This window comes from Meleagris gallopavo, chromosome 4, assembly GCF_905368555.1.
Source record: "Meleagris gallopavo chromosome 4, MGAL_WU_HG_1.1, whole genome shotgun sequence".
NCBI lineage: Eukaryota > Metazoa > Chordata > Aves > Galliformes > Phasianidae > Meleagris > Meleagris gallopavo.
In genome coordinates this window covers 58,155,118-58,167,514 of record NC_139407.1, presented here as the reverse complement: position 1 = coordinate 58,167,514, position 12,397 = coordinate 58,155,118, and the positions used below count along the sequence as shown (strand labels likewise).

General features: G+C 36.1%; 1 protein-coding gene across 8 annotated transcripts in view; it reads right to left on the bottom strand.

The window, feature by feature from the left end:
* Nucleotides 1–12,397, bottom strand: part of SLC2A9 (solute carrier family 2 member 9) — a 104,931-nt gene that overhangs the window by 46,263 nt on the left and 46,271 nt on the right. For all 8 annotated transcript variants that reach the window (XM_085223479.1, XM_085223477.1, XM_085223480.1 and 5 more), the window contains 2 exons: nucleotides 8,803–8,935; nucleotides 199–386 (listed from right to left, as the gene is read on the bottom strand). In XM_085223479.1, coding sequence (XP_085079605.1) covers nucleotides 199–386; nucleotides 8,803–8,935 — 321 coding nt within the window. The remainder of the gene's footprint in view (nucleotides 1–198; nucleotides 387–8,802; nucleotides 8,936–12,397) is intronic.

The following is a 12,397-nucleotide window of genomic DNA, read 5'->3' as shown; positions in this document are numbered from 1 at the left end:
CTACTAGCTTGGTAATCAAGGGCGTTTACACTTATCATCATTGATTAACTCTGTGGGGGGAAAAAAAAGAAAAACAAAACAAAACAATCCTAGCTGAATTATCCCTTAACGCACAAAATCACAGAGAGGAGTCACATTTGCAGTTTATTTCAGCAGCAAAAATGCGCCATAAGATGCAACGGTCTGAAGGACACTTACTGCATTTAGCCCACAAAGCTGGTAGCATCCCATGGTGACGACCACAGTGATGACTTGCCACCGTACAGCACGGGTTCTAAGGAGCTGAAGCACTGACACTAATTTGGTGTTTCTTTGGACTCGACTCTCTGCCAGAACTTCTTCTACTTCTTGAGACACGTCGTCTTTCCCAAGGAAGGTCTGAAATGCTACAAACAGAGAACAAACTTTAAGCTAGACACTAATCATTTGTAACAGATGCATGATACGTAAGACAAGCTGGAGACATTCTTGGGCTCCAACATAATTATTCTTCTGCCAAAAATATGATTCTATTCTGGGTATAATCCTTGCAATTTATTTCTGGAACTGCAACAAGAATATAAATAATTTAGCACCATATCAAACCTTTCCCTATATTATTTCATATATAATACAGCATAAAGTCAGAGTCAAAACCCTGCATAAACTGAGAAAGAAAAGTTTAATATAAAAGCAGTTCTTAACATTATTTAAATTAGCTACTTTTGTGGCCAAACTGTATAGCAGATTTTATTGTTGCAGATAGATTGGATAGAGAAGTAATAATATGTAAAAATGTGCATGAGCCTGATGAAACAAGAAAGGCAAACATCTGAAAAGAATAGCTATTTGTCTTCATAGTATATAATTTTCAGTAGCATACAAATAAGAATTAACTTCTTCAATGTATTTATTACTAGAAAGGATTATCCAAAGATGTTCAAAACTTTCTATCTGTTGACAATTTACATTTAGGAGTGAATTTACCTGATAAATATAAGCAAACAACCCTGTATCTTCCTCCAAAAAAAACAGGTTTGTATTATATTATTGCGTGTTGTTGACTCACTGAGATATCCTTCCAGTTTGAATGATAAAAGCTTTTCCTCTCACATCTCCTCCAAAAGGTACTACAAGTGAATACCTCCTGGTGGAGGTGGTGCATCTCCACCAAACTTGCAATACAGATACGGTATAAATTAATGATTATTTCATCACAATTTTATGAACATAGCCCAGGGGTTGGCTTTTTAAGAGATATTTAAAATGTTCATCTTCTTGGAATGACTGCAGAGAAACAATTACATTAAACATATTCCTGTAACAAGGCTTTGTGACCCAGTAGGAAGCTTATCTAAAAACAATTCTTTACACAGCAGGTCACTTAATGTTGCTCCTGTTAAAGGAAATAATGAGTTATTTTATTAAATGACTAAGTTGATTTACTTATCCTAAGAGCCCAACTCATTTTTATTTTATCCACTGCTTTGCACAGCACTGCATATAAATCAGTAACCTTCACATTTTCTGCCTATTCTTTTTGGATCACAAAAAGGACTTGGATGGTCAAGAAAGCCAAAAGCATTGACTAATCAAGAGTAAAACACCTGGCCTCCATTTAAGTTTCGAAGTTACAAAATTTTAACTTCACTCAGTAGATAAAAAGGCCAAGTAGTGGCTATTTGATGCTGTGAGGGGTTGGCCACATGTATAAGCTGGCTTAAATCAACATGATTTTTTCTATCTAGGGTTGGCAGACCCTAGTTAACAGAAGGCATCATTTTTCAAAGGATGAATGCTTACCACCTCTGTGTGCTGATTTTATTCATAACATTCATTTATTCTGATATTCTGTTTCTCTTTAGGGAAAGGAGAGATCAGAATTTTTAAATTCTCTAAGACTGCATGAGCACTGTCCTTTCACGTAGATCTTATAAATCAGAAATGAAGTAACAAATTCAGGGCTTAGAATCAAGAATTTAAGCTGCTGAGTTTTGTTGTTGTGTCACTGCCCACTAATTATTAAATGACTTGCAAAGCACTGGTTAGAATGAATGTGATGTATTTAAAGGCTGTGATAGGAAATGTAAAATTGAAAGATGTATAATATTGGAACAACCCGTAGCATGTTACAGTTGATATCTTATACTTAAATTACACTTTTGTCAGTACTGCTAGAGCACTGACAAAGAAAAATTCAGGTAACTGTGAGAATAACCAGCATAATTACAATATTCTTCTTTGAAATGATTCTCATAGATTTTTAAGCATCTAGTTTATTGGTCTAAATTAGGTCAGTGCACAATTTTCTTGATTCTTTTCCTGTCCTTTGAATTCTCTGCATTCCTGTAGGGCACACAAGTAAAAAATATAGGTGCAGTCAAGTAAAATGGAAGCAATCTGTCTGTTCTGCACAAGGGAGCTTGCTGCATTTTGAGAGGGACCAGGAAGTTAAAAAAAAAAAAAAAAAAAAAAAAAACACACAAAAGAGCAATTACCAAAAATTACCAAGCACAAGGCAGGAAAAAATATAGACACCTGCTTTCTTTTTCTTCCCTCCTTGGTATTAGGACCAGAGATGTAAAAGTCAATAGGAAACTTTGGCAGATGCATAAAATTAACAAGTCAAGAAATGTTAGGAAAATGCTATGCTACTCACACATAGTTTTCAGTAAACAACAGTAACAAATTTTCCAGTTACTCAATACATCTTTAAAGTTCTTTCATTAGCACTTTTTCAGTACAGTAAGAATCACACTTTTATACATAATTAATGTGGAAATAAACTGCACTAATCGGGAAAAATCAAAGGTCTTTTAATTTGTTATTTTGAATTCTATTCATTTTGCATTTTATACTCCTGAATTACTGGCACTGAGAATCACAGCAGTCATTCCTATATCCCACTGCAATGGCTTGTTTCCTGCTTCCCTCCATAGGGATACCTTGCTTTCATGTCTGTACCCTGCTTGTAACAGTTCTAGCAATCTTTAGAACTTCTCCAGATTTCTTTTTAATTTTCTTAGACCAGAAGATCTAGATATTCAGCAGACTAAGATACATTGCCTTTATAAACAGCAAAAGAAGTGAATGTTTCCAGTCAAGGGAAAAGGAAATAGGAACCCTTACCATTTACACTACTAGTTTTCATTCATCTCAGCTACGTGAAGATGAAACCTTTGAAAGTGGTTCAAGGGTCTGAATAAAATCAATGTGTCTCTTTAAAACTGACCAGGCTGTCCTTAACTGAAGCTGCATAAGAGGGACTCAGCTATATGTGGAATTCCTAATCCTTTTTCCACTGTAGTACTTCCAGACTGTGCAAAGGAAACCATATTACTATACAGACTTCAAGATATTTCAAAAGATGAAAACGCTATTTTGTGGCTTACAGAACATAGCCAGCCCCCTGTATGATGAAACAAAAAGGTGTGGTAACTGCTAGTAGCTGGGGTAATATCTCTTACACCTTTGAAAACTTGAAAAACGAAGCAATACAAAGCTATTTGAATAATGTTGCCCTGTGTTACCCAGTGATATGTTCATTTTCACTGATAATGAAGTACCCTAAAACTGGGGTGTTTAACACTAAGCTTTGTCTAAACTCTCCTCAAACAGCATCTTCTTTGGCTACTGTCAAAGACAGAGTACTGGTCTGGATGGACCCAGTGAAGTATCTTCCATTAACACTGGCTTCTGTTCTGGGTAATGGTGGACATACAGGGAGCCTCACTGCCTCAGTGCTTGCAGAAAAACCACCTGACTTCAGTGTTTTTGAATCAGATGTGCAGTAATTTCCTCACAGCAACTTTACATTATAAAAATATTTGATAAAATGAAAAAAACTATTTCCTCATACCACTGATTTTATCAGAGTACTGAATAGCCAGAAGAATCATTTGGAAGTATTTTGCTAAGAGAGTTTTAAACAGCTATTTAAATGTAGTAAAATATTAATTAACTACAACCATGTAGCACAGCAACATTTAATACTAAACTCCAAAGTTGATATTCCAATTCAGTAAATACAGCTGCAAGCAAACGACTCACGACACATCTGTGAGTTAGCATCTAGTTTGGCATCATGTCTATGCCTGTTCTCACACCTGGTTTTATAGACCGTCAGCTGCCTATTCAGATTCACCTGAAACTAGCCAAGATGTTCAGAGGAAACAAAATAACAACATACCACCTTCAATAAGCACAATAATCGATAAACTGAACTGCACCAAAAGTCCATTAAACCAAATAAACTGTCTAAAAGACATGAGGTTTAGGAAAAGCTTGCAAACAAGGCAGACGCACTGTAGCAATTCCAGCTTTTGGCAGCCAGCTCCATTGTGGTAGAGCTTATACCATGAACCAGCAAGTATAGCTTGTAATGCTTAGAGACATATGCAAAAAGCACACATAAACAGAAATAAATCATAAGTGACCTTCCTGATACTAATAACAACTTCATCTAAATCACTAGATTTGCAGCATTTTTTTTGTTTCCTGCAGTAACTCTGATTTTAATGTCTCCTGTACATGTAGACTCCATGAGGGGCTTTGTAATAAGAATAATGACTTACTTTTTAAAATCAGAAATGGCCCTGCTCTTTTATCACGTCAAGAGGTATCAACTCAAACTACATCCTTTAAAGAGTTTTAAAACTACACTATATTTTTACACCAGGTGCAATGGCTCTTCAATAACCATGGGAATTTAAATGTGTGACTGAACACAGCAGATGAACAGATTTTGTACGTCACCAGCAGATGTTACTGTGACATTATATCCAAGTTATTTGACCCTTAAGACAGAATAATGTTATGGTTCTCTGGGAAGCTAGGATGCCAAATGACTTCCATTATTGGTTTACATGACGTGTTACTGTAGCTGCCTCGAAAATACAGATTTTCTCTTTGCAACAGTATTCTTCAGAAGAAATGTATCAACTCCTCAAATATTTGTAAACAATGCTGTAAGTCACAGAATTATTCTGTTTTACCACAATACTACTGCTGGTCTTGTTTGCATTGCTACATATCTTCTAACCACAGTCATAGGCCAGGGATTCATTTGGCATACAACAAATATTCAACAAATACCAAATTCCTGTTTCACCGTCATAGAGTTTGAGTCTTAAATGAAGAGAATAAATTGGATATAATTACAGTCACTGATTTCTTTTTCCTGAATCCTATCCTGTTATCCTTTGCTCCCACAGCTTCCTTACAATTTAATGGTGATCTCCTTCCAGAGTCTTTCAATCACTTGAATATCTATTTCTCCTCCATCATCTGGTGAGCATTAAGATGATACAAGATAAATGTCAGGCATTTTTCTCCCTTCTTTTATTCTAAAGAGAGGGGACTTGGGATGGTTCTTCCCTCTCTCTATTACCAGACTTTTAACTTACTAAGTGAAGCAGGATTATAGATTGTGCTGTGAGTCCAGTCAATCATTCTGCCCTCAGATAGTTCTCCAACATTCAGCAGTGAAATAAGAATACAGGATTTGGTTCAACTGGTGGGGGTCTCAGGGGGCCAGATGCAGGGTATTGACTCCAGGAAGACCAGCAGTGCTCAGCTCCTAGCATTGCTTTTAGCATAGTATCCATAAGGACAAAAGTTATCTGGACCCTCCTTACCCCTGTGCTCATGAAATAGTTTGTCTCATAGAGGTGTGTTCTACACTCAGACATGACACCTGCCTACTCTTGCCTCATCTTTTCTCTTTTTCACCTCTTTGCTCCTTTTTCCTCCTTGTGTCTCTTATTTGCCACTTAAAGGTATCATGCTCTTTTATGTTGCTGCCAAAAAAGAGAATGAGGCCACTTGTAATTTGGTAGTTATAATGTGGTTATCTCCTGAGGGCAGAAAAAAAAAAAAAAAGGAGAGATTAAAGCAGGCACAGAACTCTGTGGAAACTCAGTGACCTACATTATCCCATTGGATTTTTATTGCTCTAAAATAATTAGGAAGATTAACGTTGTCATTTCCATTTTAGAAACTTTTACACAGAGTATGTTATAAAAAGACTAATGTAGTCATTTGCCTTAAATACAGCGGACCTTTTGCAAATAATGGTTTTATATTTCTCCAAAAAGACATAATCCACAATGAAATGCATGAAATTTGCACAAGTAGCCTTGTTCCATTAGGGGAAAGAGAAAAGGATTTAGTCACAGAACAGACTCGCACATTTCTCATATTAATATGCAGATCCAACCTAAGACAAATAATTCAAGAGCATTACTGTAGTCATCATTATAATGGAGAATACTGCATTGTCATTAATGGCTTATGATCAGTAGTTTTTTCATAATTCTCTGGTCTCCCTAATACACAGGCTTTTCCTTATGCAGTTCTACAGATAAAAATAAAATGCAGACCATTTTTCTTGATTTTTGATTCAGTTATTCGCATCTCTATTTTGTGAATCCCTCCCACTAGTTTTCATTATTTCACTGCATTACAGAGGCTCAGCTCTTGTCTCATCTAGATTTCTCTGTGTGCCCTGGTGAAGAGGAAGTCTCCAAATCCCATCCATCAGGCTGAAAGTGCAGGTCTCTCTGGTCATTTTTCACCCAGGCATTCCACGAATCACACAGGCATCTTCCCCACCTATCTGTATACTAAACACACATAGAATCATAGAATTGCTCAGGTTGGAAAAGACCTTTGAGATCATCAAGTCCAACTGCAACCTAATCGTACTACTCTAACTCTAACAACCCTCCACTAAATCATGTCCCTGAGCACCACATCCAAACGATTTTTAAGCACCTCCAGGGATGGTGACTCAGCATACAAAGATACTTTCATTTGCAAATCTATGTTAGGAGAAGGGAGATTATAAAGGATGTGCAATGGTAAGAAAACTGCTTATTTCCCTAACGTGCTTTACAATAAGCCGTGTAGATACTTTACAGCAGAGAGATATAAGATGATTTGATCTATACTGACTTACAGAGGGGATTGTATGGATTGTGAACAGCTAAATCCTACTTAACAACCATCCGTACCTATTTTGCATCTGATATCCTAACAGGCTGCCTTGCCTGGGAAGCAAGTGGTCTAATCTTGGACAAATGACTTATTAGTAGGTAAAGAAAGGGAAGGAAATTGATTGGAATATATCGACATTACTGTCCTAGGCTCATTACACATATCTATCTAGATTCACCAGTTATCAGCTGAATTGAAATCTCTGCAGATTACATTCAAAAAGAGTTTCTATACATACTACACTGCATATCAGGGTTAAATCTTGATTTTGGAATTAATCAGGTCCAAAAGCTTCTATTCATATCCATCAACTTTAAAAATTTAGTGATATCAGACTCCTTTGCCTTTTGGTGCCTAATTTTACAGCTATACTTGTCACAGTGGCTCATGAAATCCACCTTCTCATCTGCAGGAAACCTTATTAAGCTACTGGCTGAAGACCGTCTCATCTCAATTACCGTATCACTGGAAATAAGGTGTGGGTAACTTTGCTATTCTGACGTCTTCTACTTCAAAATCCACCTCCAATGCTTCTAGATTCATTTTCAAACATTTTTAGAACATGTGTGCTGAAAACATCCCGGACTGCGATTGGCCTGTTACCAACAGTAAGTGGTGTGAATTTCCAAGAAGGTGGGGTTATTTTCATGAGAAATTATGACAGTTTCTAAGCTCTACATGCAAAAGAACCAGCTCTACTGTCACTAGTGAGGTTTCCAAGCACTGTGGAAGTATTGTGAATAGATCTCTAAAACAAGTCTGACATTATGCAACATGATTGCAGATGCAGGCTCTTTGCCATCCATAGCTCTGGAAATACATTTACAATTTTATCAGGTTGAACAGAGACGGTTTAAGTTTGGCACCAAAAGGCATTTTCTCCAAGCCCAGGCATTGTGCTACAGAACTGAGATACTCAACTGCCTGCCCTAAGCTGCTTGCCATGGTTTCCCTCCGGAAAAGCTGTTTTCTGCCTCCTCAAATCTCTGCAAAGCTCAGAATTCTTCTCAAATCTAAGTTTCTTTTACAATAAAAAAAAAAACAAACAAGCAAGTAAACTATCTGATCCTAAGAGGGTTGCTCTGAAAGTAAAGCCTCCTGTTTTATTATTTTGGATCACAACATCACTACAATAACAAAAATAGATTTAGTGTGATGGTGTACTGGAAACCGTAACTGGGCATAGTTATTTCAAAGGGCAGAGTACGCAAAATCTGTAATAACATCAAAAAAAGTTTATGCATAGAATGTAAGTTAACAGTAAAATATTCTGGTCTGTGTCCGTGAAACTGAAACAAGCAATACGGGAGCACTGAACATTGTCAGATAAATAGGTGTGTGCTATTTTTATCAAACTAACAGAGGTTGTTGAGTCACAGAACACACGGTAAACAAAGTGACTATGGAGCAAAAAAAAAGAAAAAAGTGCTTTCATTAAGAAAATGGCAAAGACTATACATTAAGGACAGCCATAAATGCTGAAATCTTCTTTCACTCCCCAGTGAACATTGCATGTAGTGTCTGACACATAACAGGAGGATGATTTGAGTTTCTATCACCAAGCATAACATTATATAAGTTAGCTTGCTGGAGAAATTCATGTATAGAAAAAAAAAAAAACAACAAAGCAACAGTGATTTTTAGTGACATACAAAAACAAATGGAAAAGGCAAGGGAAAAATAATTGCCAGGAGCATATTTACACTTGGAATATTTTGCTTTCACTAATATAAAAATTTCTTTCCAGACTGCATCCCTACAAAAAAAAAAGAAAAAAGAAAAAAAAAAAAAAAGCTTTCTTACAAGAATCCAAGTAACACATCATACCTTTTTCTGCCTTACTGGTATTATGTTTTTCAAGTAGGAGGTAACGAGGACTTTCAGGAAGAAAAGGCAGAATCACAATTTGTACCAATGCAGGAACAACAATTACTCCAAACAAAAAAGGCCACCGAGATTCCTGCAGACAGATGCAAATATGACAGTCAGTAGTATTCTCTCATAATGAAATAGGAACAAAAATAGCTTTGATGGAAAGTGCTGTAAGTTCATCATTTGACATATTGTGCCAATGAGCAGGGTAACATCTTCTGCCTGAGCTCAGTAGGGAGTCTGAACACTTTCATCTTAGATCTCCTTCCTCAAGGGATGAGGAGTACAGAATTTAGGTCATCAACTAACTGAGCATGGAAAGATAGGCAAGGGAACTAGAAAACAGCATTACTTCAAACATTTTTCCTTTCCTTTGGCATTAACAACCATACACATATTTATATATACTCAAATATATATTCTACAAGTCATCCTCAATTGCACCAATATCACACATTCATCAAGAAAACAGAAAGTTTGAATTTTGGGTGATCTTGTGTGGAGCCAGGAGTTGGACTCCATGATCCTCGTGTATCTTTTCCAACTCAGGGTATTCTAAGATTCTGTGATTATCTTTAAATAATAGTAGAGTGCTATCTTTGCATAGTTAGATACAGCTGCAGGCTGTCTCTTACTCTAATCTCATCAATTAAACAAAGAAATGGCTTAATGATCCAATTGTAGCATGGGTAAAATCTTGATAACAGCTGATCTGCAGTAAGTTGCAGCCAATTATTCTACTTCTTTAACTGGTTTCCATGCTAATTAAAGTGTAAAAAAATGGGTTTCATGTATTCTGATCACAGAACCTTGAAGAAGTCCTCTCTTTCATAGTCATGTAATGAAGACTAACATGTTATACTCTTTCCCAGTTTGAATTAGCTAGCCCAGCTCCCAGCTCAATTTGTATTGTTTCCAAATCCATAAAATGAAGTACTTCCCTCTTGCCTTGCAGGCGCTCTCCAGGACCTCTCCAGCCAGGAGCTGAAGCACAAGAGCAACATGCAGCATACCCAGCAACACAAAGCACACATGATTTGTTTCCTACAATCCCTCCCACGTGACTGCCAAAGCCCCACCTCAGTGCAGGTGACAAGTGTAAGGAGTTGCACTGTCCAAACAAAATCATATGAAACTGCTCAACCACTGGCAGTTTTCAGATAGTATTTGACTTCCACTGTTTTTTTTTTAGATCAACTAAAACAAAGTTGTCAACCTCAAACATATTCATTATTTAAAACTAGCTGTAGAGAGCAGTCTGAGGAAAGCTATTTGAGGAAGAGTTTGGGAGAGGCAGTAAGGAGAGCTTATATCTACCTTGGCTTACTCTGAAAAGAAGATGCTAACAAGCAGCTGGAGAAGAAAGTTGCCTGAAGTATAATTTTCTGCAGCAAAGTGGCCTGCTATCAGTCCATGTTCTTAAGATACCTTTATTTTCAGTTATCTAATACCAAGATGCATTTTTCTTTAGTAGTTTTCCCCTTAAAGTTCATCATTCATCTATTTAACTCAATTCTTTCTAATCTGAGAGTTGGTCCTTAATTGAAAAGCCTGCTGAGACTTCAGTGCACCTACTGCTCAGGCATAATGTCTAGCACATTTTCAAAAGCTTGGCTAGATCAAAAGCAATCAAAAGCATATTGCACCACATCCTCTCTGATTGAACTCTGAAAGGCACAGGGAGTTTGGATCCAGTTTCTCCCTCAAAATGAATCTATCCATTCAGACCCCAAATTTTCCTAAACAGATCTGGCTACATTTTATTTCAATATAATTTTCCACAATCAAATCAAAATTCAGAAGTCCTCCAGCTAATTTCTGTTGACAGTTTTTTTCTTATGTTCTCCCACTTCAGCAGTACAATTTCTCAAACAGAACACACAGCACACCATGAGAACCTGAGCTGGGATATGGAGTAATTTAACAGCTGCAGGCAGAATGAGAGGGGTATCTCCTAATTGGTCATTTCTGTTGTCCTTTCAGTGACAGGTTGTTTTTGTTTTAATCTCTCATGAGAGTAAAAAAAAACTGGAGAAAGGAATTTTTCAAAGAATTCAAACATCAATCTTACCAGTCCTTCTCAAAGCCTTTGTTACCACGAGGACTTCAAGATCCTGTTCCTTCATTCTGAATTTATTATTTTAGATTCAGTTGAGTGTAGAACTCTACCCAATATACAAGCATCAAGACTGAACGATTATCAGTCTTATTTTAAAAATGAGAAAATTAAATTAAAACTTTAAGAATCATTAATAAATCACATATGCAAAACAGGCTCCTGATGTTAAGAAACTTAAGAAAACAGGCACTGTTTCTTAAAGTTGTATTCTAAATCTGCCTGTAAGCAGATATTTATTTTAGACAGTTATAAAAAAAATCCTGTTTAATCACTATCGTTTCCTGTAATATAAATACTCTTACTACATACTGTGTAAGTTTATAAGTCTTAAGAACTTTTTTCAATACCTCAATAATAATAATAATAATAATAATAATAATAATATTTGTTCTTTGTTGTCACATCTTATTTCCTGTAGGTTTTTTTCCACAATGCCAAGGACACTTTCTAAAGTGTGCATTATTAGGATGAATATTCTGCCACCCTACTGGGACTTGCTTGGAATAATATTTCTACCTTTTTAAAGCCTCCCAGACTGCATGATTTTCTACTTCACTTTTCTCTCAGGTAACTCTTCTGAAAGTGTTATTTTGAAATAAGTAGGAAAAAGATTGAACTTCTGAACTTACACTCCACAGTAAATAACACACTCTGACAGTACAGTAGAATTTTCACCTCATAAAACACTGAGCTTCCTTTATTTCCTCCATGAAGGATTTTTTATTTACTTTTTATTATGCTAACTTCAAAAAAGAACTTGAGATAAAACAATCAAATATACTTTCACATTCTGAAAGGAATTTTGATCATCCCTGAATTTTGTAATTTAATTGAACTAGTATGACTGTGATGACACTGCTGTTTTGCCCTTTAGGTATGGGGTATACATTTCATTTTGATAGGAAAAGTTAAGAAATTTATTTTATTTTTAGCAGAGTGTGCACATTATAGAAAAAAATCTCACATTGGAAATCGACTAAAATCAGTGGAAATATTTCCATCCATTTCAAAAGGTTTCAAATGGAGCCTATTCAATTCTACTACAGAACAAGGATTCTACTTCTTTTTCTATTTATTTACATTATCTACGTTCGTATTCTTCATCTCTATACAGAAAAGAAGTATTAGGACTAAACTGAGTTTAGAAGAGCTATATTTGTTGGGATGAAAGCATAAATATGAACTGCAGAAAATCAAGCTGAATTAGACATTATAAAAGGAATTAAAGAAAGAAGAGAAGGAAAGGTACCCTGATGTTTTTAAGTAGGAACAGAACCTGTTCTGGGACAATGCTCAGAAGCAATAATTAAATGAAGACACAAGATATTTTAGGCATGACTTGGAAGCGACTTCAGTGCTTTGCCTCAGTTGTCACTAAGGAGAAGAATAGGGGCATTACTGAAAGGAAAGAAAACAACCCCATCACATTTT